Source organism: Malurus melanocephalus, unplaced genomic scaffold (assembly GCF_030028575.1).
Source record: "Malurus melanocephalus ecotype Western Australia unplaced genomic scaffold, MMel_1.1 scaffold_13, whole genome shotgun sequence".
In the NCBI taxonomy this organism is placed as follows: Eukaryota; Metazoa; Chordata; class Aves; order Passeriformes; family Maluridae; genus Malurus; species Malurus melanocephalus.
Genome location: NW_026623245.1, coordinates 1554772 through 1578064, shown reverse-complemented (window position 1 = coordinate 1578064; position 23293 = coordinate 1554772). Strand labels below are relative to the sequence as shown.

At 42.2% G+C, this 23293-nt stretch overlaps 1 protein-coding gene across 3 annotated transcripts; it reads left to right on the top strand.

Annotated features, from left to right (window-relative positions):
* Positions 1-872: 872 nt before the first annotated feature.
* PPP4R3B (protein phosphatase 4 regulatory subunit 3B) lies at positions 873-23293 on the top strand. 3 transcript variants are annotated; one of them, XM_057382268.1, is made up of 16 exons: positions 3654-4115; positions 5455-5510; positions 11197-11295; positions 11818-12438; positions 15323-15400; positions 15585-15701; positions 16311-16427; positions 16780-16911; positions 17208-17310; positions 17976-18017; positions 18260-18418; positions 18644-18813; positions 19435-19574; positions 20004-20188; positions 20731-20855; positions 21616-23293. In XM_057382268.1, the coding sequence occupies exons 1-16, from the start codon at positions 3974-3976 to the stop codon at positions 21709-21711; spliced, it is 2382 nt and encodes a 793-aa protein (XP_057238251.1). In that variant the 5' UTR covers positions 3654-3973; the 3' UTR covers positions 21712-23293. The 3 variants fall into 3 exon arrangements, with proteins under 3 accessions (XP_057238259.1, XP_057238251.1, XP_057238243.1); XM_057382260.1 differs by having other exon boundaries at positions 3655-4115; positions 20653-20855; XM_057382276.1 differs by lacking the exons at positions 3654-4115; positions 5455-5510 and adding an exon at positions 873-1048 and having other exon boundaries at positions 20653-20855.

Sequence of the window (23293 nt, the reverse complement as noted above, 5' to 3'; positions counted from 1 at the left end):
GAGTGTCCTCATCCCTCTGTTAATTATGTTGCCTCAGTAAGTTCACTGATCTCTTTTAGAATTCAAAACATTTCCCAGGGGCTCACGAGAGCTACTCATTTTTCTACTGTGAGGTACCTTTGAAAATCAAAGAGTGTCCTTCTAATGTTCATCAATTTGTGTGCAGAACTAATAAGAAAAGCAACTTCCCACCTGATGGCAAGTGGGCTCTGAACCTCCTGAAAGAAAAAGCAAAGCACTGGGGAGAGGAGAAATGTGAATGTACAGTAAAAAGTACTCCCTTTTTTATTCTAAGTTAAAGTATTAAAGAAAAAAGAAATTACTGGTATGCTGCCCTGTAGTTGTCTCTGTCTTTCGTCATGTAAGATTGAAAAATTGAAGAAAGTTGGAAAGATTTGAACGATTTCCTTGGCAGTCTTTTCCTTCACTCTGAAGGCTGTCTTATTTCTTAGGAAGAATTCAGATGTCATTTCTTACTGTGATAGTTGACTGATCCATTGTTGTTACATATGAATAGTGTTAATAAAATTTTGTAGATCAATGTTAAAGTCCCTGAACAGAAGCTTAGATGTTTCTGTTTCTGGTGACTCTTCTCAGAAATGGACTTTCCTAACCTAAATGGTTTTCCAAGATTTATCTCTCTTAATTGTACAGTAATTTCTGTGAGGCTACCTTGTGGTCCTGGCCTYAGTAAAGCAGCTACTGCAGTGCTGGGGCATTGTCTGTTTGCTAAATGATAAAGGAGGAGAATGACTTTAATGTTGCTGTGGCAGAACCTGTACAGTCAGCCTGACTTTCTGCATCTGGAAYAAGCTTTAGGCCCTGTGGGAAGGGGCGGGGGAAGAACACACTTGGGAACTGTCTGGGAGGAGCAGAAAGCAGCTGCTCTTACCTGGGGAGAGAAGCTCAATGGGAGCCAAGAGTTGAGTAAGCGTGTGCTGGTCTGACCCTGCAGGGAAGGACATCCTGGGCTCTCCAAGAGCCGGCAGTGGGGCGGTGGCAGGAGGCACTTGGCTCTCWGGTGGGATCAGCTATGATCAGAAAGCAGGTGGGTCTGTAGTGCTTGAGGACAAACTCAGTCCTGCAGCAGCTGGTTTCTCATGTTTGAAATAGTGATTTATTTTAAATTCTTTTTATTGCGTGACATAAGCTTCTGTTATGACCTGTCTTGAGTGGAGCCATTGAAAGGAATTGCCTTGGAGAGTGAAGCTGGGCAGTTGCAGCAGGTCAAGAGGGCCTTTATTTGACAAGTCTGAAGTTTTCATGCAGGTGCAGAGCTGGGGTATCTCTAAATGCCAGCAATAAATAGTGCTATCATAAAAGTGTAAGAGCTGGTCTAATTGTACTTGTGGGATTATATGCCAGGGGGAATGATAATTTTACTCCAAGAAATTTTAAGTTATTTAGGAATTGTCTGTCTTGCTTTGGAAAACAAAAAAAAAAAGGAGCACTATGCTGCTCCTGTTGTGACTCTTGTGAATTGCTCTGTCTGCTGTCTACCCTAATGAAATCCTTGGTTTTGATGAAGAACAGAGAATTCTCAACATTGATAACTTAGTGACGGTAACAGGGAGGGATGAGCTGCYGGCAGGTGCAACACCACCATGGAAAACTTCACTTTGCTTTCTGTGCATCTTAGAGAGCAGAGATTCGGATGCATTCCTGGTCTTAGCCTGGGTTTAAATCCAGTCTATAAGATTTGTTGGGGCAAGTATTGCATGTCTTATCCAGGCAAAGCCCCCAGAGCTGATTTGCTCATTGTGGGTACAGATGGCAGGGTCACACTGGGCTTCACAACCCCCCAGATGCTGTTTAGGGAAAAGAGAAGCCCCATTTCTGAGTGAATGCAATCCTGGTATGTTCTGGAGTGATATTTTTCCMCAGAGGTCATTGAGTTTATGCCTGGAGAGATTATGGATTTATTTCACAGCTTAAGCACAAGAAATAATATTTTGTGCCAATTCTAATTCACATACCTCCTTTCTGTAACTCTTCACCATAAGAATTGCCTCCAAAATACTCTGCTGTCATTTCTTGGTGTTATATATAGCGCAAGAAGTGCTGCATTTAATCATGAGTAGAAATCATGCTTTTATTTTCGTGCATTTGATTTGAAGAGCTAAAAAGCCTGCATAGAAGTCATGCAGAGGGGAGAGGGAGTTCATGAGTCCTGAGGCAGAAATACGCTGTGGCCATTGGGGGTTGTGTTTCTTGATGTGTGCTTGCTTTTTACGGAGCTTTCTGTAAGGTAGAAATATGCTCTGTGTRTAAAACCTTGAGAGGAAAGGCCACTAAAACATAGCAGGGAAAGTTTTTGTGTGGAACCTGACTGTAAACTAGTTCATGTGACTCTCAATCCAGGGTTTTTGAAACGATTCTTAACGTGGTCTTTTTATAGTACTGAGTCACTTATCCATAATGATGCACGTCCCAAAGTGTGCTCATATACAGCTAAATATAAGTGTATATGATARTTCTCAGAGGTGTATCTTGTATTTTCTTGGTGACTCTATGGTGAATCTTAGAGGCCTGTTACAATGAATGTCAGAGCTAAAGCTGAGACTTGAATGTTACTTAGATGCTACTTTTCTGTATACAGAATGTGCAACTTTTCCATGCCTTAGAAAAACATAGTTACTCAGAGTGGCATATTTTGTTGGGAACTTTTTCTTTCCCTTCCTCGGRAACGACACTGAACTTAGAGCAGAGAAATGCCAGTCGTGTAAATAAGAGTCATACSGGTGTAACTGCTTTCACCGTGAGGCAAGAGCCAGGAAAGTCTGGCTTTGTCTGGGAATGAGGCACACCCTGGCCGCAGGGGCACTTGCCCTCGCATCTCCTTCCCCTTCAGAGCCTCARAAATAGGGTTTGGAGACACTTTCAAGCTTCCTCTTGTCCCCCGTTCCACGCTGTTTCACACAGCTTGACTCCTTGAACGCTTTTGTATCCGTTTTTACTATTTCCACGCAAACACGGAGATGTAATTATTTTTTTTTATTTGTAGTACAGAGGAAACGTGTAGCTGGTGTTTAGTGTGGAAAACTGAAGATTTACAGATTCTAGATGCTTGGCCAGTGGTCTGTCTTAAATTGTACACKGTGTGTAAGGGCTAATTAGGCACGTTTCTCTCCTTTCTGAGGCTTCAACTTAAGTTTTCGAGCCTTCTTTGGAGATGTACAAAGCATGCAGAGATAGTGTGTTAGTGTGGCTATTGCTAAAAGGAGATGCCGCTCACTAACCTTTCTGCTGTTTTGTGATGCAAGGGACACCTTTTCTTTCTAAAAGTTCAAACTCTGTGTTGCGTGCGCTGTTTAGATTKACCCTGGCCGGGGTGTGGAGCGCGCCCATCAGTTGGTGTGACGGTGGTGGGTGGCACCTCTTGTGGCGTGAGGGGGGGAAGGCGTGTGCTTCGTCAGTAGTGGCATCAGCTTTTAGACTTTAAAAATAAAAACAACCCCAAAACAAATAAATAAATTTAAGGTTTTTTCGGAAGGACATGTGCGCCATTTCCCCCTATAGCCGCTTTGGGCGTTATAAAGCGACGATCTGCCCACGCACCCCTCCTTGTGAGGGCCGCAGCCATTTTGTTCCCGCCTCCCCGTTCCCGCCTCGGCGCCGCCCGGGGCCGTGAGGGAGCGCGCGCGGGCCCCGCCCCTGAGGCCGCCGTCTCGTCGGCGGCGCGGCAGCAGCGGGCGGCCGCCGTAGCCCCTGCGAGGGGAGCCCGTGCCCGGGCGGGGAGGAAGAGAAAGGCGGCCCGAGCCGGGTTACAAGATGGCGGCGGCGCTGCTGTGGTAGCTGCTGAGGCGGAGCGGCGCCAGCGAGGCCCGGGCCGGGCGCGGCGGCGCTGACTCGCCATGGGAAGCGGCGCGTTAAAGGCCCCGCGGTGCCCCTGAGCGGCCCGGTGGCCCCGCTTTCTCCCCGCCGCCCTCGCTCCATCGCCCCCGCGGAGGCGGAGCGGGCCCGGCGCTGCACCATGTCGGACACCCGCCGGCGGGTGAAGGTCTACACGCTCAACGAGGATCGGCAATGGGACGACAGGGGCACCGGGCACGTCTCCTCCAGCTACGTGGAGCGGCTGAAGGGGATGTCGCTGCTGGTGCGCGCCGAGTCGGACGGTGAGAGCGTGGCCGGGACTGCCCGGGCCGCTTCCCCTCGACCCCCGCCCGGCTCCGGGCCMCGCCAGCCGGGGCTGCCACCCACCACCGCCGGGATCGGCTGATGGCGTCTTCCCTTGGGAGACTCCAGAGGATTATTGTTATTATTATATTTCTCCCCTTCTTTTCTTTCCTTCCCTTACCTTGCGGCTCCGCACGAAGTTTCTTTACCCCCACRAGCCACAGCAGTGTTTGATATCGTGGCCCGAGACTTCGCCCCTCACAGTTCATAGAATTACGGAAAATGCTGAGCTGGAAGGAACCCATCAGAATCATCTAAGGCCAGCTCCTGGCCCTGCACAGGACRCCCCAATAGTCACATCCTGTGCATCCCTGGGAGCGTTGTCCAAACACTCCTGGAGGTCTGGCAACCTTGGGGCTGTGACCATTCCCTGGGGAGCCTGTTCAGTGCCCGATCAGGCTTTGGGGGAAGAACCTTTTCCTGAGATCCATCCTAAACCTCCCCTGACTTAGAGGGCTAATGAAATTACCCCAGCCAGCTACAGCTCCCCAGCCTGAACAGAGCTGAAGTTGTGACGCGTGACGACATTTTGTTCACTTTCAGTGCAATATGCTTTGCTTTTGAGGTGCTCTTTTCTTAACGTTCTTGCTCCTGTAAAAAGTTGTTTGTTGCTCTTTTTCCCCCCAGGAATTCAGTGGTTGTGTTCGAGTCGGGTGGCATCCTCGTGTTTTATTGCACTTTAAAGTCATCTTAAAGGGTATTTTTTAGGAGGGGGAGGCACGTGCTCTCCACTTKGTCAGCCGACAGGTGCTAATGTGCTAAATAAACCACCTAAGACTGRTATAAATTGCTCGGGAGCTGTTGCCAGGAGACATAGACTACTTGCATACACAAGATAAAGTCCCTGCGTTTATAGTAGCTGGGTGATTCACTTCTGAAGGGCAGTTGAAGGGAATAAAAGCAAGTGGCCCACGTGGCTTCTCTGKGCAAAAACATTTTTATGCTAGGTAGCATGTTATGCTGAAATTTCTATGGGTGGCCTAAAAGACCACAGAACATTCTGGTTCTTCTACCAGATTTTGGGAGAAAAGAGTGCTACAGTAGATTTTGGACTAAATTAGAAGAGAAAAATGCATTTTAATAGGGACATTTCTGTTGAATTTTGTCTTACCTGGCTTATTTTAGGAAATTATATTTAAAGGAGGCGGTTCTTGTGGATTTTCTGGAAGATTTGGATTAAGCTGAGCGTCTGCTGGCTGGCACGTGGGCAGTGGTGTGAGATGTGTGGAGATGTTTGTTTTGTTGAATTCAGTAAATCTCTCTTCATACCTTTTTCAGGTTCACTACTATTAGAATCGAAGATAAATCCAAATACTGCATATCAAAAACAGCAGGCAAGTATTATTGCTAGGCTTTACTGTTTCTGGTTGCCAAAGAATTGTTTTGTGCTTGGAGGAGAAAAGGAAAAGCGGGACGACTTGGAATTGTTGATGGTGTTTTTTATAGAGGTGAAAGACTTGCTTAGAAGCATGTGGGTCTTCTAGGAAAAAAAAACATTCTGGACTTTAGGCTTTGAAGATAATTATGTAATTTGAATAAATATTGAAATCATTACAGGAAAGATAGTTGAAAACATTTGTGYCACTTTTGTCTCCCATCTCAGGCCATCTGAAATAATTGTAGAATTAAGAGGGCAAAACTTTTGCCACCTCTGTTGAAGTGTATTTATTTTCATCATGAGTTCTTTTTTTTGGAAATAACAAAGGAATTTGTCTTTATGTGACTTCTTTGTTGTTGCTGTTTAATTTTTATTTTAAGCCCTGAGAACTGCTGTCCTAGGTAAGGCCACAAGCTGTGGTGGGAGTTACCTTTCCTAGGGGTCAATCTCCTGCCAAACAAAGAAGTAAAACAGTTGGGAGCTGTGTTAATAGGTTATTTTTGTTTCATCCATTRAAAAAATCAGCTTACTGAATCTTCTCTGCTTTTATTACTTTTATTGTTTTCCCCTTTTCAGCATTAATTTTTGATGTCTCTGCCTGCATTGTTCTTGTGGGTTTTCTGGAGTTTTTTCTGTCTGTTCCTTTCTTGTACAGTAGAGTCTCTGTTTCTTTCATTCAGTGTTTGATACTGTTTTTTATCGTTATGGTATCCAGAAGTGTTTCAGTACTAGAAAACAGTAATTTTGTTCTTCCTTTAAGGATTTTGTTATAGTGACAAGTTACAGTATGAGAATTTGAGAAAGAGACTTTGTTATCTCTTGAGCATTGGTTGTCTCACTTTAGGTTAGGAATGAGGTGGAGTCTTGGCCTAATCTTTCTAGAAGGCTGATTGCTGTGGTTTCTGCTTCTCACTTKTTAGAGATTGGTGGTTGTGGGCTTTCCTTGGGTGGGCCATGCTGAGGAAGAAGCTCTGCAGAGCTCCAGAAGCCAAGAGTCTTGRACTGCTTCCTGTTTATTGGAGGAAACCTATACATAGTGAAATGCAAACACAGATTATATTGTTGTAAACTTTAAAAATGCTTCCTTTCACACCCTGTTTCCTGCAAGTACAACTAATTAGTTGTAGGCCTTTTTACTGAATTGGTGGCAAAGTTTCAAGTGACTTGGGTAGCTTTTGTTGCCATTTWTCTTGTGGAAAGGGTAGATCATAGTTCAGAAAAATTTAAGCTGAGGTTTATTTTGGCTGGCTTTTATTTCTGATACTAATGCTTTTGTGTCCTTGTGGCAGAAGGCCTTGAATTGCTGTTCTCTCTTTAAGGTTTGTGTAACCTCGTGCAGCTTTTAGTTGACACAGGGCAGTGTCCTCAAGTTGGTCGTCTTGGATTTGGGGAAAGCCTCAGGGTGCTGCAGCTTGATGGTAAAGAAACATGCCCTTCTGCACATCTTTGTGTAAATGACTTGAGTGGACTTAGAGGGTACTTAACGCTTAACTGTGGTTTGCATAACAGCATCCTGTGAAAAAAGGAAACTGAGCACGGATTTTTTGGTGCTGCACATCAGTCAGGGACTTCCAGTATTACACTRTTAGTGCCAAGTCGTGCTATAACTACTGACTAACCCCAAACCGGACTGGCCTGTTACCTGCCTGTTGCAGTCGTGTTTGTGGTTCCTGGGTAATTCATTCTGTCCAGGTATTAGGCACACTGTCATCACGACTGCGTTCTCAAGGGAAATAGGGCTTGTTTTGGACATAAGTGCCAAGGTGCTCAGCATACAATGTAAAATTAGCTCTAATTAGATGAATACAAAGAACATGCAAAGAGCCTGAAGAGCTTTAGATCCCCCTGGATTTTGGGCCATAGGCTTTGAGAGTTACACACCTCTGCWGGCTACCCCACATTAGCCAGAGGGCAAGGTCATATTCRTTCTGGAAGTGCTTTCAGGAGCAGWTTTAAAAGGTGGCACCACACCCTTTTGTTGTTTCAGCCTCTGCTCGAAGTTAGCATTCCCTGGCAGAACTGGCAGATAAGCATGTCTATGGCTGAAAGATGTTGAATTGCTACAGAAATCCTTACTGGTAATGCTGTCTTCTGGTGTTACCTTTCCTTTAGGTATGCTCTGTTTGCAGCACTGAGATGAGGAACATGTGCAAATCCTGTCTTTTGCCCAGAGTTGCCATCACTCCTGTGACAACAGAGCGCTTTGCTCGAGGCAGAATCAGTTCCTTGCGGCCAGGATTTAACACATTTGCAGGGGTGCTGTTAAAGCCAGCCTGAGTGGTTGCCAGAGGCCTTCTTCACTCCTATTTCATGCCAGCAGGAATGTTCACTGTGTGGCAGGTTAGRTGTAGAACTGAGTCCGTTGAAACATGTCTTCCTGCTGGGTTTATTTTATCAGTTGCCCCATCTGCTTCCCTGTGCAGCACATTGGTGCTGGCGTCGGGACATGGTGCGGTGCAGGAACACAGGTGCAGTACTGTGTAAACCAGTACCAGCAGTGGAGAGGGGTTTGAACTGCTCTGAGTTTCAAGTTTTGTTCAGAATTAATATTTTCTTAGTTTTTTTTATGGTGTTTGAGTGAATTAAGGAACATTGCTGTTAGTCGTGGATGGACCAGCATTGCCTCTAAGCAGGTGSGAGTGGTAGACCCAGGCCTGGAAGGTGTCTCTCTGTGCTCTTTGTGAGTTATCTGAGGTCATACAGGAAGTGTGTGCCAGATGAGTATGTCTTATATTGGTATTGGACAATTATTTTCCGTTGAAACCATCTTTCAGTCTTTCTGAAGTATTTTTGGAAAAGCTTATATAACTTCTACTTTGTGTGGGCAGTACAGATTGTAGCAGTACCATTCAGTAACTCAAGAATTTTCACAAATTTTTGACTGCGGTCCCTGGGTGCTTGGAGTCATTTTAAGTAACTGCATTAATTCTCTTACTTGAATCATCCTGGGCTATGAATAGGGCTGCTGAATGTGTGGTTTGTCCTTTGTTCAGCAAAGCARCTCTGAAGCTCAGCTTACCTGGGAGTGCATTGATTTTGAATGTCAGGGCATCAGTTCTTCCATAGAATGTTTCAAGATAAACATTTCACGTTTTGAGTTCTGTAACAGTCATGGAAGTGTAATTAAGAATTATTTTTTTATTAGTCTCTGAAAGAGAACCAAATCAGGGAGCTGATGAGGCTTTTCAGTGCCTGCAGTTGACAATTATTATTTTTCTCTTGAAGCCCGTTTGAACCGTTGGCTCTGAAAGGTTACACAGTAAACACAGAGATCCAGCTGTCCTGAGCTGGAGATGAGGGGGGACAGTTGGGAGTAAAAACTATGTCAGCTCTAAGAACTTGGACCATTTGTGCATGTGAGTTGGAGCCTGAGGTCAGAGGGACGCCCTATTRATATTTGTGACTGTAGGATAGAAGTGCAAGTGTAGCATAGGAGACAGTAATATAAATAAACAAAACAGTGCTGAAACCATAGTGCGTTGAACTGAGTTCTTTCCACAACAGGGAAACTTGGTTTCTCTAAAGAGATGTGTAAAAATTAGTAAGAAAGAAAAAAAGTTGAGTTTGTGCAAATTAGTGTGGCCTCTGATTATGTTTTGGAAGAAGGAAGCTGATCTATTGGTAGGCATTTGTCAACAATGGTGTTATGCTAAACTTTTCTTAGAAGAAAGTCAAAATCCCAAAAGTATGTAACTCCACTTGGATATCCTGAGATTAGGATTACTGTAGAAATGAACTGAAGAATTAAAACTGTATCAGCATTGCTGATGTTCATTCATTCATGTTCCAGTGATAGTTTAGCAGCTGAAAAATTGTGTTTGTTGTGTTTCCAAATGACTCTGCTGATGGAAGAGGAAATCTGCTGTCCCATTCCAGCAGTCCTTCCCAAATGTTAGTCCACTCTATCTGGAACTACACAGTGCTGCCTGACTCATGTAAGCCCAGATAACTGCATTTACAAAGGTCTGTTTAAACCTTACTGCCCCTGAAGCTTCTTAAGGAGTATCAGGTATCTGTGATTCAGGTGTTTCTTTGGGTTTTTTTTTGCTGAGCTTGAAGATACCACTCAATATTTTGTGTTCACTAAAAGTGATGSATAAGGTTAAGATTTCACAAATCTTCATGAGTTGTGTGGTGAATATTGAACATTRTAAATGTGGGAATTATTTTACTAACCATTAAGCAAAGGCTTGCTAGTGGTTAAGAAACATTTCAGTATTTAAAAAACCGTGGTAACAGTTCAGGAAGTCAACAGATTTAAAATGTTGAACRGTTCTGCTGGAGCTCATCAAATGTACTGCAAAGTTAGGACATTTTTTACATGAAGATGAGTTTGCTGTAGGATGGTGAATTGTTGTCCTGATTTTGCCTGGGATAGAGTTCCTTTTCTTCCCAGTAGCTGGTGCAGTGCTGTGGTTTGGATTTAGGGTGAGAATAACATTGATAACACAGGGAYGTTTCAGTTGTTGCTGAGCAGTGCTTACCTTAAATCAAGGACTTTAGAGTTTCCCACACTCTGCCAGTGAGGAGCTGCACAAGGAGCTGTGAGGGACTGTGCCCAGGACAGSTGACCTGGCCAGAGGGATATTCCACACCATGGGATAACAGGGACAGTGGATAAACTGGGTGGATCAGCTGGGAGGGGCCAATCGCTGCTCAGGTGGGTGATGAGCACTGTGCATCACTTGTCTCTCAGGGTTTATTTCTTTCTTCATCTTCYTTTTTATTGTTGTAACTGTTGCAATTATTCATTATATTTTACTTTTAAAGTTTTTTTAACAGTTCTTATCTCGAGTAGAAGTTTCAACTTTTTCCGATTCTCTTTCCCATCCCACTGGTGRAAGTGAGTGAGCRGCTGTGTGGTGCTTRCTTGCCAGCTGAGGTTAAACCACARCCACTKTATATTTGAATGTTGAAGTATAGGCTCACATTCCTTACAGGACAGCAGCAAGTGTCCTAATAAAACCTCTTCAAAAACCGTTTTAATCTATTCACAAATTCCGTTGAAATTTCTAGATCTACTTTGCAAGTCCGCAGATTGAATTGTTGGAGACAATAGTAAAAGAGAAAAAAAATGTGGCTCAAATGAAAATAACTGTCAAGATGACTGTAACTCCACAGAACTTAAAAGGTTTATATTATTCAGGSTGTATGACTTTTAATTCAGAAAAGAATATTTGAACATTAGGTAGGCATTATCTCTCACTAGCGTCTTAAACCCTTTCTGAGGAGGAAACTTAAATCTTACGGGTTTTGTTTCTACTTTACTAAATATGAAAATACTTAAACTGTTATACTGCAGGTTTTCTTAATCTGGTGTGTACATTCTCATTTCAAGACTGTTGGCTCAAGAAATAWAGCAGAAAAGTGCCATCATAAGTGGCTTGGATATGAAAAATAGTATTTTTGAATATATTTTGCGTAAGATAGTGGTCATAAAATAGCGAAAAAGAAAGTTAACTGTTCCCTTTGGCAGAACAAGTGATTTAGTATTTTAATGTCTTGTGTTCTTTTTTATTTGACAAGTGTATCTTTAATTAAAATTATTTACTCTGTAGACAGTGACTCTAAGGGAATAGAGATTAATATGCAGTGCAGACCTGTTTCAGAAACCATTATTTTCATGTTTTTATCTCAAACAGGACACCCTGATTGTTTGGTCAGAAGCAGAGAACTATGATTTAGCACTGAGTTTTCAAGAAAAAGCTGGCTGTGATGAAATTTGGGAAAAAATCTGCCAGGTACAGTAAACATGAAACATGCAGGTTTTTCCAGATATTTTAGTGTCTTCTGTGATTTAATGTTTTTGTGCAACCTTTTTAAACCTGCTTGTAAAAGAAGCAATATTCATTGTTATTTTCTGTGTAAGATTTTGAATTGCCCCTGGTTAGAACATAGTTGTTCTTTTTCTAATTGAATGTCAGGCTTTTSAAAAATCACTGTAATGGTGGGACTCAGGTGGTTGGTGGGGGTTTTTTGGGGGAGGTAGGGRGGAGTGGTGTTCATGTGACTGTGTTTATTAAAAAAGGGACTGTCAGAATTCCATGTTTTAATTGTCCTTCTCCCAGCTGGCCTCAGGAAGCAGCTTGTTGGAGTGCAGTGGAACTGCAAATGTGCTGTGAGGAACCAGGGAGCTCAGATTCCCTAGCAGCTTCCTTGGGACAAACCAGGCAATTGAGATGCGTTTTTATTTCAGTTATTGACCTGCTCATTTTTGTGTATATTTTGGGATGAGACAGTAATTRYGTGCACTCTTTCCTTAGGTTCAGGGTAAGGATCCTTCAGTGGAAGTCACGCAGGACCTTATTGAATCAGAAGAGGAACACATAGAGGAAATGCCTGAAACCAGTCCTTTGATTGACCTTCCTACTTGTGAACTCAACAAACTTGAAGAGATTGCTGACCTAGTTACCTCTGTTCTCTCCTCACCCATCCGTAGGGAAAAGCTGGCACTGGCCTTGGAGAATGAAGGCTACATTAAAAAACTGTTACAGCTTTTCCAAGTCTGCGAGAATTTAGAGAACACTGAAGGCTTGCATCATTTGTATGAAATCATTAGAGGGATTTTGTTCCTCAACAAAGCAACTCTATTTGAGGTGATGTTCTCTGACGAGTGTATTATGGATGTGGTTGGATGCCTCGAGTATGATCCTTCTTTGGCTCAGCCAAAACGGCACAGGGAGTTCTTGACCAAAACAGCAAAATTTAAGGAGGTTATTCCTATTACAGACTCTGAACTCAGGCAAAAAATCCACCAGACTTACAGGGTACAGTATATTCAGGATATCATCTTGCCRACACCATCTGTTTTTGAAGAGAATTTTCTTTCTACCCTCACTTCCTTTATTTTCTTCAACAAAGTTGAGATTGTCAGTATGTTACAGGTAAGTGGTTTTTTATATGGTCTAGATGAATTAGGTATAGCTACCTGTAGTTGTAGTTTCAAAATGGATCACAGGTAATCACACACACTTCGATTTTCACAACATTTTGAATGCTTCYTCTGCTTTTTGGTATCTTTGATTTTGTATTTTGAAAAGGTTCATTTCAGGTGAGTAAATTGATATCTTTTAATGGGTTGTGAATTTGAAGATTTTCTATTCCCAAGCAGCATACACCTTGTGATMTAGTTTGTGTAGGTATTTAAGGAACAGGCAACTTCTTGTATTCTGTATCAGGGACATTTGTGCTGTTTTTGTAAAAGATTCTGGATCTGTGTTTCAAAAGAGCATGTTTAGAACCATTCCTGTTACACTACTGTTACATCGTGGTACTAATTTCAAGTGTTCGTGTTGACATAAAAAATCAGTAACTAATTACTGAGTTTTTTTCATACTGATATCCAGAAGCAATAATTAATAAATAACCAAGCTGTTACTTTATGAAAAGCTGTCCTGCATACTTTGTAATCTGAAGCAGTCTCCAAGATGGCTGGGACCCTGGAAGGAGACTCTGTGAAGACTTGTGTGAACTTTCCAGTTGGTGCTGTGTTGTGCAAACTAATGGGTACCAAAGTGGCTTTWTTCTGTTTATCTGTGTCCAAAAATRGTATATTTGTGCAGGATAGATCACAGACCTCTTGGGGTGAGTGTGGAGAGCTTCTGTGAAACACCAAGAAGAGCTGTTTAGAGGAAGGAAATAAAAATGGTAGAAAGAGAAGGGCACTGAAGACATTGTATATCCATATACAATATGTTAATGACTTCAGATTTGGGTGAAATGTGGTAAAGAGTTCAGTAAGGACTGGAAAATAACTCAAAACTGAATAATTGCAGGGAACTGCGTGAGTATGCAGTTTGGCTTCTTTCTACTATCTTCTTTGTGGCTCAATAGCAGAAAGAAATAAAAAATTAAGTCCCTCTCACAAAATTATCGGCTTTGTGTTAAATATTTTCCTTTAAATTCTTTCGCATATATTTTCAAAAACGAAAAATAAATTCAGTATTATTCTCCTGAGGCCTGTTTTGCATATAGAGATTTTTAAGTCTGTAAAGTTCTTTATTTTTCATTGAGGCTGTACAGTACTGGATTTTTAATATTTATTGTGCTGTAACAGAAAACCRATTTGGTGTTACCTCAAGTGCTCTTTGGAGAAGGTTCTGAAATCCTCTGACAGTTCTTTGCTAGTTCTYTCATGACTGTCTTTGACATCATGGATGGAGTATGTGGCACATAAGTTTGCCTGCTTGTTTTAAAGGCTGTAATTGAGACATGTGATGATTTACAAATAATGTTGATCCTTGAGAATTACGGACTAAGAAGTACACGTGGAAGAGCTGTTATAACACACTTGAGGAAAATTCCCTCTCTGGTAGTGGGGACCTCAGGTCGAGGACTGCTTTTGCAGCCCTGTGGTATAAATCAGCTTGTTGGGCACAAGAACTCTAAAGCTCCTTTGGGTTTGGGGAACACATTGGACGTTCTGTTACCCTAAATACACTGGCAAAGCTCCCTGGGAGAAGGCAGTTTAGAGGAGCAGCAGATTGTGTTTGCCACGGCAGTAAAGCTCCTTTCTACGTGCCACACAGCACTAGATCCCAGTGCTGCTGCTGATGGAAGGGCAGCCAYGTGGGAAAGGAACCTCCATCCATCCTGTGCTTTAGGACAGCAGGACTGGGCTGTGTAGCAGCCTCACACAAGCAGGAGATGTTTCTGTGCTCAAGTGTTCTGCARTAGGGATTATGTACCATATCTGCTGTTTATTGTAGTATGGGTTTGGTTTTTTTTGTAACAGGCTTAATTAAGCTRTTTAAGCCAGCAAAGCTTAAAATAAACTGCTAAATCTGTGTRTGTTGCACTCCCTGTTATGTTGATTCCAGGTACCATTTGTTTGTAAAGCACTTCTATTCCCCACATCTTAAAATTGTCAGGAAAAGKTTTGGTAGTCTTTGGTTGGCATTGCTGTAACTGTAAAAATTCTGTATTAAGTTATCCTAATAAAGTACATAGATTTTAGTGATAGCGAAATAGAGAGAGGTAAACACACTTTATGTTATGCAATGTAAAGTTCATTTATATTTATTGGAATGCTGCTCTTCTGTTCATGTTTATTCAATGCAGAAATTTATAAGAGTTGAATCCATACAGTGATGCAAAATTTTGTAATGCTGTAGCATGTTACTGATTGCTTTCAGATTTATATTGTCTTTAAAAGGTAGCAGAAACATCTGATTTGAGAGAATGCCAACAGTATTTTCAATGTGAAGGAGTGGAGAATAATCAAAGGGCAGAAAGTGCCCAAACCCTTGAGAGATGCTGATGCTCACCCTGGTTTTCATGTATCTCTTGATTTTATGCAAGGGGCTAGCTGAAATGCTTTGCAAAGAGGTGAGGTATTGTCCTGTATGTACCTAAATATCTCTTGGTAGTAAAGGACATGAATGTGAAAAGCCAATAATAGTCCAGAAAGTTTCCCAGCTTGGCAAAGCAGAGAGTGTGCAAGTGGCAGAGGATGTTTTATTGTGAATAAGATAATGGGGACATGGCTGCAAAGTTGTCCCTTGGCTGGCACTTTGTAGTTGCAGTTTTAGGGATCCTCACTGAGCTCAGTTTCACCTGGCTCTGGTCTCCTGGATCCGYTTCTGCTGCTCAGAGRGAATGCTGAAACAATGCTCTGGAAATGATCCTGCTGGATGTGTGCTCTGGCATTTGCCTTCTTTTGGATAAAATGGATTGAGTGGTACTTTCTTCAGGGTTGAATCCTGTAAGGGTGGAAGTTGTGCCTTTGCAGAGGCGCTGTGTAAGGTGTGTTCCTTTTGTGTTGCACAGGAAGATGAGAAGTTTTTATCGGAAGTTTTTGCACAATTAACAGATGAAGCTACAGATGACGACAAACGGTGTGAACTGGTAAGTCCCAGTTCTCAGGGGTTCCTCCAGGGCACTACAGAAACAGTGAAATTGTTCTGCAGTCACTGAGGGATTTCTGCAGAATCAGCAGCAYGCAAACTGTGCTACAAAATGTAACTCTTCCCTCCTTTCAGAGAGTTTTCTGACCCAAATACACTTGTAATTATTTTTTTCCTATGAACAGGTGAACTTTTTCAAGGAATTCTGCGCCTTTTCTCAGACGTTACAACCTCAGAACAGAGATGCATTTTTCAAAACTTTGGCAAAACTGGGAATTCTTCCAGCTCTTGAAATCGTAATGGTGAGTGAAAATTAAGGCTCATTTTAATGCAAGTAGAYGACCCACAGCCATTGAAGCAGTTTTGCCTCTGCTGAGCTCCCCTGTGTCAGTTGTGCTGTGCTGACTGGGAATTGATGGGAGTATTCCTAATGCAAGGGCTGCCCCTCTGAAGTGCCTGACCTGGCTGCTCTGGGCATTTTTACTCACTCTGTGTGAGCCTCTGGTCAGTGCAGTCCTTGGGACAAGTGGGGATCAAAACTGGAAGAGACTCTCTGTTCTGTGGCAACTGGATTGTTGTGGTTGTTGTTGGCCCAGGGCCAGAGAAGTATTTTTAGATAATCTTGAACTGTTGGCTGAAAGATCCTGAAAGATCCTGTAATCCTGTCGTTAGCAGATTAATCTGTCCTAATCAGCAGTGGGAAAACAGAATTTTTTTTTCATTCCTGTGGTTGAAGCAGCTGTTGCTGCCTGACCACTGCAATTCATTTTGCTGGTTTAGTGCTCTGTTTCTCGTAGAAAGTCTGGTAATGAGCTGTTCTCARAATTTTGAAGTACCTTTTATTTGCAGCTTTACTTGATGATAAAAACAAACTTAATTTGTTCATGCTAATTAACTTCTCTTTTTATTAGGGAATGGATGATCTGCAGGTTAGATCTGCTGCTACAGATATATTTTCTTATCTAGTAGAATTTAGCCCATCCATGGTCCGAGAATTTGTGATGCAAGAGGCCCAGCAGAGTGATGATGTAAGTCTTAGTGCTTTGCAGTTTGTTGAACATACCAGTCTTTGGGAAAGCAGAAAACAAATGAAAGAGCAAAACAAATCTCTAGAAACACAGGGAAAAGTAGATTTAATATACAAGCACTTCTGAGCATGTTGATATTCCATGAGTTTACAGTTATGGAAGTCTGACTGATGAGGCTTGGAGGTGTGRAGGGTTGTGCTTGATAGAATTTCTATATCCAAATAGAACTCTCAATTATTCAGTTTCYCTTAAATTTGTCTTCAAAAAATTACAGGAATTATGGAAATAACTTTCCACTATTGCAACTGTGTCTGATTGTTTGGTGGTGTATTTGTTTGGTATTTTTCTGCAGGACATCCTCCTCATCAATGTGGTCATTGAGCAGATGATCTGTGACACAGATCCGGAGCTYGGGGGAGCTGTTCAGTTAATGGGGCTGCTGAGAACTCTGATTGACCCAGAGAATATGCTGGCTACAGCCAATGTAAGGAGATGCAGGGGGTGTGGGCACTCCACTGTCTCAGCAAAGTTAAAAACATTATATTGCTCTGCTACTGAATTTAAACAAGCCCAAAATGAGCTTAAAGTTTCCCTTTTGGGGCATTGTGCAGGTGTTTATTAAAATAAACTTTTGTCAAGCATTTTGAGTTACTGATGTTTTTTCAGTAGATGTTTGCATGGTGGGGATGTTTTTGGTGATAGTTAGCTTGGCTACTATTCCTTGTTATTTAAAAGCCTATGTATAAATTCCAATGTGTAATAAAGTAATTTTTGTTTTAGAAAACAGAAAAGAGTGAATTTCTCAATTTCTTCTACAACCATTGTATGCATGTTCTCACTGCGCCGCTTCTCGCCAATACATCAGAAGATAAATGTGAAAAAGGTACYGAAATGTTTCCATTTTCCCCCTTTCAGGCCTGTGGTGTTTGGCAGTGCTGGTCCCAGGGATCAGCCTCTAATGTCAGCTGGGAATGTACTTGTGGAAAAGTGCTGTTCCCCCAGGGACAGGGGTTCTGTGGGCAGCAGCTTTCAGCTCTTTCCTGCAGTTCTGGATGCTGCTGTAGCTTCGTGCTCTGCTTTGTGAAAGATGCACTTCCTTGATGTTACTCACGCTACTATACAATTGTTAATTGCATTTTAAAAATACTTGCTGTAAAGCAGAGAGAGATGTAGGTCTCATTTTAAATATTTAGTTAAAAAACAGTGTTTTGCACATCCTATACAACAATAAAACTTGTAAAAGATCTGTAGTATTCATTTTAATRCATTATTTGAAAAAGTTAGTGCTTTTATTCTACATAATATTCCTAAGTTTTAGGTTATACATTTTCACCTATATAGATTTAAAACTATAAGGTAAATTAAATATAAAAATCTCACCTGGCTGCATTCTTGCTGCACGTTTAGGTTCTTGTAGCTCACAGAAACTTTTGATCTGATGAAAAATCTGACCATCTAGTGGAATTGATTGTTTATCCCCATCTTTTAAATATTGCTGATGCTTTGAAAACCTTTTTCCAATTTTTGTTTTTATTTTCTCTTTCTCAGATGCAGTAGTTGGATCCACTAAGAGTAATACAATTTGTCCTGGTAAGTTTGAATTGATATGAGTTTTGAAACTTGACTTGTATGCTGTGTGTGGTATTCTGTTAAAAAATAAGTTAGTTATGCCCACACCTTATTTCTTTTGATACTTTTTATTGAAATAGATGCAGAAGCTTTTCTTCGTTTTGGATGACCAAAAGCTGAAGGAACATTCTCAACTGTTTTTAAGTTACTTTTTCATAGTCAAGCTTGCTATCAAAAGCTTAAATTGTTTATTTTTCTTGCAGATAATTACCAAACAGCACAACTACTTGCCTTAATTTTGGAACTGCTTACTTTTTGTGTGGAGCATCACACATATCACATCAAGAATTACATTATGAACAAAGATTTGCTAAGACGAGTACTGGTATTGATGAATTCAAAACACACCTTTCTGGCCTTGTGTGAGTATGGAGCTGTTGTGATTTGCTTCTTCCAGGCTTGGTGTGCATTGTGTGAGAGGTGTTTCAGTGTACACTTGAACTTGTAATTCATGTAAATTAATGTGAATGAGATTTTAATGCYCTTGGTTTGGGGGTGCATCATCATCTGGGTAACACCAGGTGTTTCAGTTCTTTGCACGAGCCCTGGCCCACAGTTGTTAAATCCTTGAATTTTTCCTCCCACAGGTGCTCTCCGCTTTATGAGGCGGATAATCGGCCTGAAAGATGAATTTTATAACCGTTACATCACCAAGGGAAACCTCTTTGAGCCGGTTATCAACGCCCTGTTGGATAATGGCACTCGGTACAACCTGCTCAACTCTGCTGTSATTGAGCTGTTTGAGTTCATCAGAGTGGTGAGTTCAGCTGCAGCTCCAGCTCTGAGGAGCACCCAGCTCCATGGAAAACAAGGACTTGCAGCAGCTTTGCAGCCACTTGCTGCCAGTGCCTTTAGGAGTAGTAGGCTTTGCTGGGAATCTTTTCTGGTCTGTCAGACTAAAGGATGGTTTTTAGTTGTAGGATATTGTAGCTGCTGTCTTTCCCAGCAAGAAGAATATCAGGAATTGTAGGATTTGCCTGGTACGATGAGACACTTGATAGAGAGGCACTGAGCAAAAGGTTCCTGGTCCCACATTAGCTGCTATTGTTGCTGAGGACTGGGGAGAGATGGAGCCTGTGGGGAGAACAGGGCACAGCTCTCCTAGATAAAATACCCTGGTTTAACAGAAGTATCACAAATACAGTTGGGACACTGCTGAGTCTATTGTCTCTTTCTATGGGAAGCCTAATAATTACTTCAAGATCACAGCTCTTTTATTAAGAATAAAYCTGACGTCATTTTTCACATTTGTACAATATTGTACAATAATGGTTTGGCTTTGGGCAAGGAATCAGTTATTTTCCACACTAAACTGAAAAGCYTCCTGAACTTCTGCCTTTGACATTTGAGACTGAAATCCTGTTTTATTCTTCTGCAGGAAGATATTAAGTCCCTTATTGCACATATAGTTGAAAACTTCTATAATGCACTTGAATCTATTGAATATGTTCAGACATTCAAGGGACTGAAGACAAAATACGAGCAAGAGAAGGACCGACAAAGCCAGAAGCTGAACAGGTATAGGCCACAGTTTCTGCTCTCTGAGCCTGGCACTCTGCRGGGCTGCTCCTTGGTTTTCTCTTTCCCAGAGGGCAGCAGCAGGCTGGGATAGGGGTTGGCATTCATTTTTGGTGAAAACTTTTCACATTTAGAGGAAAGCTCATCTGCCTTTCCTTGTGACCAGCTGTAGTAGAGCTGATATTGGCCAGTGGGTGAAATGTTACGTTCAGAAAACTCAATTTAAGAGGAGTAGAATGTTGCTCTGCCACTCTGATTTGGGATTTAGTCTCACCATCTGCTGGGGTGTTGGTGAGTCTTGGGGTGAGGGCAGAACCATAGGTGGAGCTAGATTGCCTTCTCAAATTCCCTCTAAAGCTCTGGAAGGCATTTCTGATCCTGAGTGTGAAGCAGCAGCCAAACTAGAATCACTGTATGTGTCTCTTACAGTGTCCCATCCATATTGCGTAGCAATAGATTCCGCAGGGATGCCAGAGCCTTGGAGGAGGATGAAGAAATGTGGTTCAATGAAGATGAAGAGGAAGAAGGTGAAGCTGTTGTACCTCCAGTTGAGAAGTCAAAACAGGAGGATGATTTTCCAGATAGCTACGAAAAATTTATGGAAACTAAAAAAGGTATTTACTSAGTTTGAGCTTGTTGGCACTGGAAGTGCTCCATGGCAGATAYGTGGAGAATCTCCTGAACTAACCAGTGGTTTTTACTCTGTACCTTGAGCTACAGTACCGAGGATTCTGTGTAATTTGAGTCGTGAGATGCAAACGTGTCTTTGCAAGCCAGTTTAGGATTAAAATAAGTTAAACTGCTTGGAGCACGCATCTGGTTTAAATAGCATTCAGAAGCAGAACTTTGAAGTGCCTGTGTGCTCCAGGTAGGCCATGTCCCCATGCCCTCAGTATCTGGGCCCTGCTCARTTTGCTGCAGGTGGACTCTGGATGGGCTTGGTTGGGGAACTGTGAGTTGCAGCTGAATTGGAACAAAAAAAAACCATGGGAGCTCCTGGCCTGCTATTGTACTGTGATGTGGATTATATTCCTTGGTGTGCAGCTGATACCTAAGTGTGACAATATTTGTCCCTCAGCTAAGGAGAGTGAAGACAAAGAAAATCTTCCAAAAAGGACTTCAGCTGGGGGATTCAAATTCACTTTTTCCCACTCAGCCAGCGCAGCCAATGGTGCGAACGGTGCAAACAGCAAATCCGTGGCAGCTCAGACATCACCAGCGAGCTCCAACAGCTCCTCTTCCAAGAACACAGCCTTGAGCCCGGCRGTGCCAGCCCCCAAGGTGGGAGACCTCGTATGGGGCTGTCCTGGTGTTGGGCTGTCCTGGGATAACAGCAGTAATAGCCTGTGGGCAGCAGGGCTGAGCTGGKGATAAATTCACCATGAAACATCCAATGGATCCCTGACTGGGTTGGGGAGGTCTGAGTGGGGCTGGACTGTGTTGGAATCTGGTGGGCGCAGTCTCATCTCGCATCTTTTGCATCATCTCACTGTTGCCACATTTTCCCCTGCTCCATTGCTGCTCTGTGTGTCTGATACACAAAGGAAATTGGGAATTTTGGGAATTCTGTTAGTGCCYCTCCAGATTAGGAATTACTGAGTGTTTTTTGAGGAGACAGATGCAATGAGTGACTCTTCTGTGGTGCTTGACTCAGCTGTGCATTATTGGRATCCTCAGCCCTTTTCTCCTGAGCAGCTACAGAAAACTGGCAGGAATTGACTGCCCCTGGCTAAGGCTGAACAGCCAGAGGGATGTCAGTCTGCATGTTACAGTTTGTGCCTGTCCAGCTGGGCTAAAAGTGATTTTTAAGCAATTCTCAGTCCAGACCCAGAAGAGAAAGGAAGCCCCAGTATTTTTTGCGGCTTGAGGTGCAAAACCACTCTCTAGATAAATGGGACTTGGAATGCCAAAGCCATCACCAAGACACCTGCTTTGCTGCAGGCTGGTGTGTCCTGTACAGGTTGGCTGGAGGTTGAGTACTAAGGTTGCACATTGCTGGGTGTTTGTTCAATGTGAGAATTTTTTTTTTTTTAATTGGCAGGGAAGTCTAGTTGGGCTAGTGGATTATCCCGATGATGAAGATGATGATGAAGAGGAGGAGACATCTCCAAGGAAAAGACCTCGTCTGGGTTCATAAAAGAAACCAAAACTTTGGAATAAGAACTTTCATTACGGGGTTTCAAATGCTGCAGCTGTTTCAAGAGCTAAAAAGAATCTGATTCAGAAAGYTTTCTCCCATGAGTATATAAGATAATACAAGGAGTAGCAAAAGAAACTCGGTGTATCAGCTAGAAAGGGTTAGTTCTGTAAACACGAAGCTTCCAAGGAACTTAATGTCTTTCTAGAAAGTAAGGAGTCTGGCATTCAGGCTGTCAAAAAATGAAAAATTAAAAAAAAAAAAAAGTGGGTTAGTATTCTCAGAACCTGGATGATGGCTTCTCAGCAAGGAAAGTCTCAGGTGTTGGGAGGGAAAGGGGGAGGGAAAGGTATGGTAACACTTTTTTAAAAATATTGCAGGGTTTCCCCAGTGTTTAACAGAACTAGGAAAAACAAAARAAAAGGTCAAGCCTAAATTTTGAACCCAGTAATCTTAATTTTGTAATGGTGCTGTCAGTTGTGTTCTTTTAGCAATTCCTCTTTTAAAAAAAAATTTTAAGGGAAAACTAACTCTGTTTGCATAAGAACAATCCATATTTTGGGACCATTTATTACCAACTAAACTGCATTTCTCATGGTTGGAGGGAGGGACGCTGCAGTTACAGTGCATGTTGAGTTGTTTAAAACTGTTWAAAAAAGTTTTAATTTGTATTTTCCAAGAGGAGAGAATGGAAGCTGGATTCAAAATGGAAGATTTTGCTTGTTTTGTCAGTGAGACGTCCAGAAATATCTATGCCAAGGAGCAGTGGCTTCCCAAGGGTCTCCAGGAGCTGCTAGTGTCACAGTGGGGCTGTACACGGCACATCCCACAGCTTTTGCCTTTARGTTGGGAAGAGCCGTTTCCCTCTTTGGGAGCTGAAATTGCATGGTTGAGGTGGGAGTAAGAAGGTTTYTCACAGCGATGGACTGAGCAGCATTTTAACACCAAAGTCAGTTTGGACCAAGATGGGATTGTTGGCAGCAGAACACCTTGAGGGCTTGGAGGTGGAATCCATAAGCAGCGCCTAAACCTGGGGATGGTACAAAAGCTGCTTTTTTTAAAAACAAAAGCACATTCCACATACAGTGAGTGAACTGTGACAGAAATAGGTTGAGTTCATGGCAAGGTGATAGAGGCAAACAKTCAAGGTTTTATTTTCAAGAGCAGCACGTGAACTGTAAATATTTTCATGTTAGTTTGCCCATATGTGATCTGAGATCATGATGAAGTGAGAGATTTCCCAGCGACTGTGTGTCAGAGATGTTAAAAGATGGAACCAGCTRCAATCCACCACATAGATCACTCTTGTAATATGTGTTATGGGTCCATTTCTCCTGGAATAGTTTAAACTGAAGCAGTTTCTCTGTTTGGAGATTTTTGTAGTTAGTTTTAATTTTAGCTCTTGTTTGGAAAAAGATGGGCTGTCTGTGTAGATATGAAGTATAGTTTTTTCCATAAAACAGAAGTTTATTTTGTATTAAAGATACCACTGTACTTGTTTTACACCATTTGTATACATGTGGTGATATTAATGCTGAACTGTAAAATTCAGGAATTAAAATGTGACCCTGTAATTCCATAA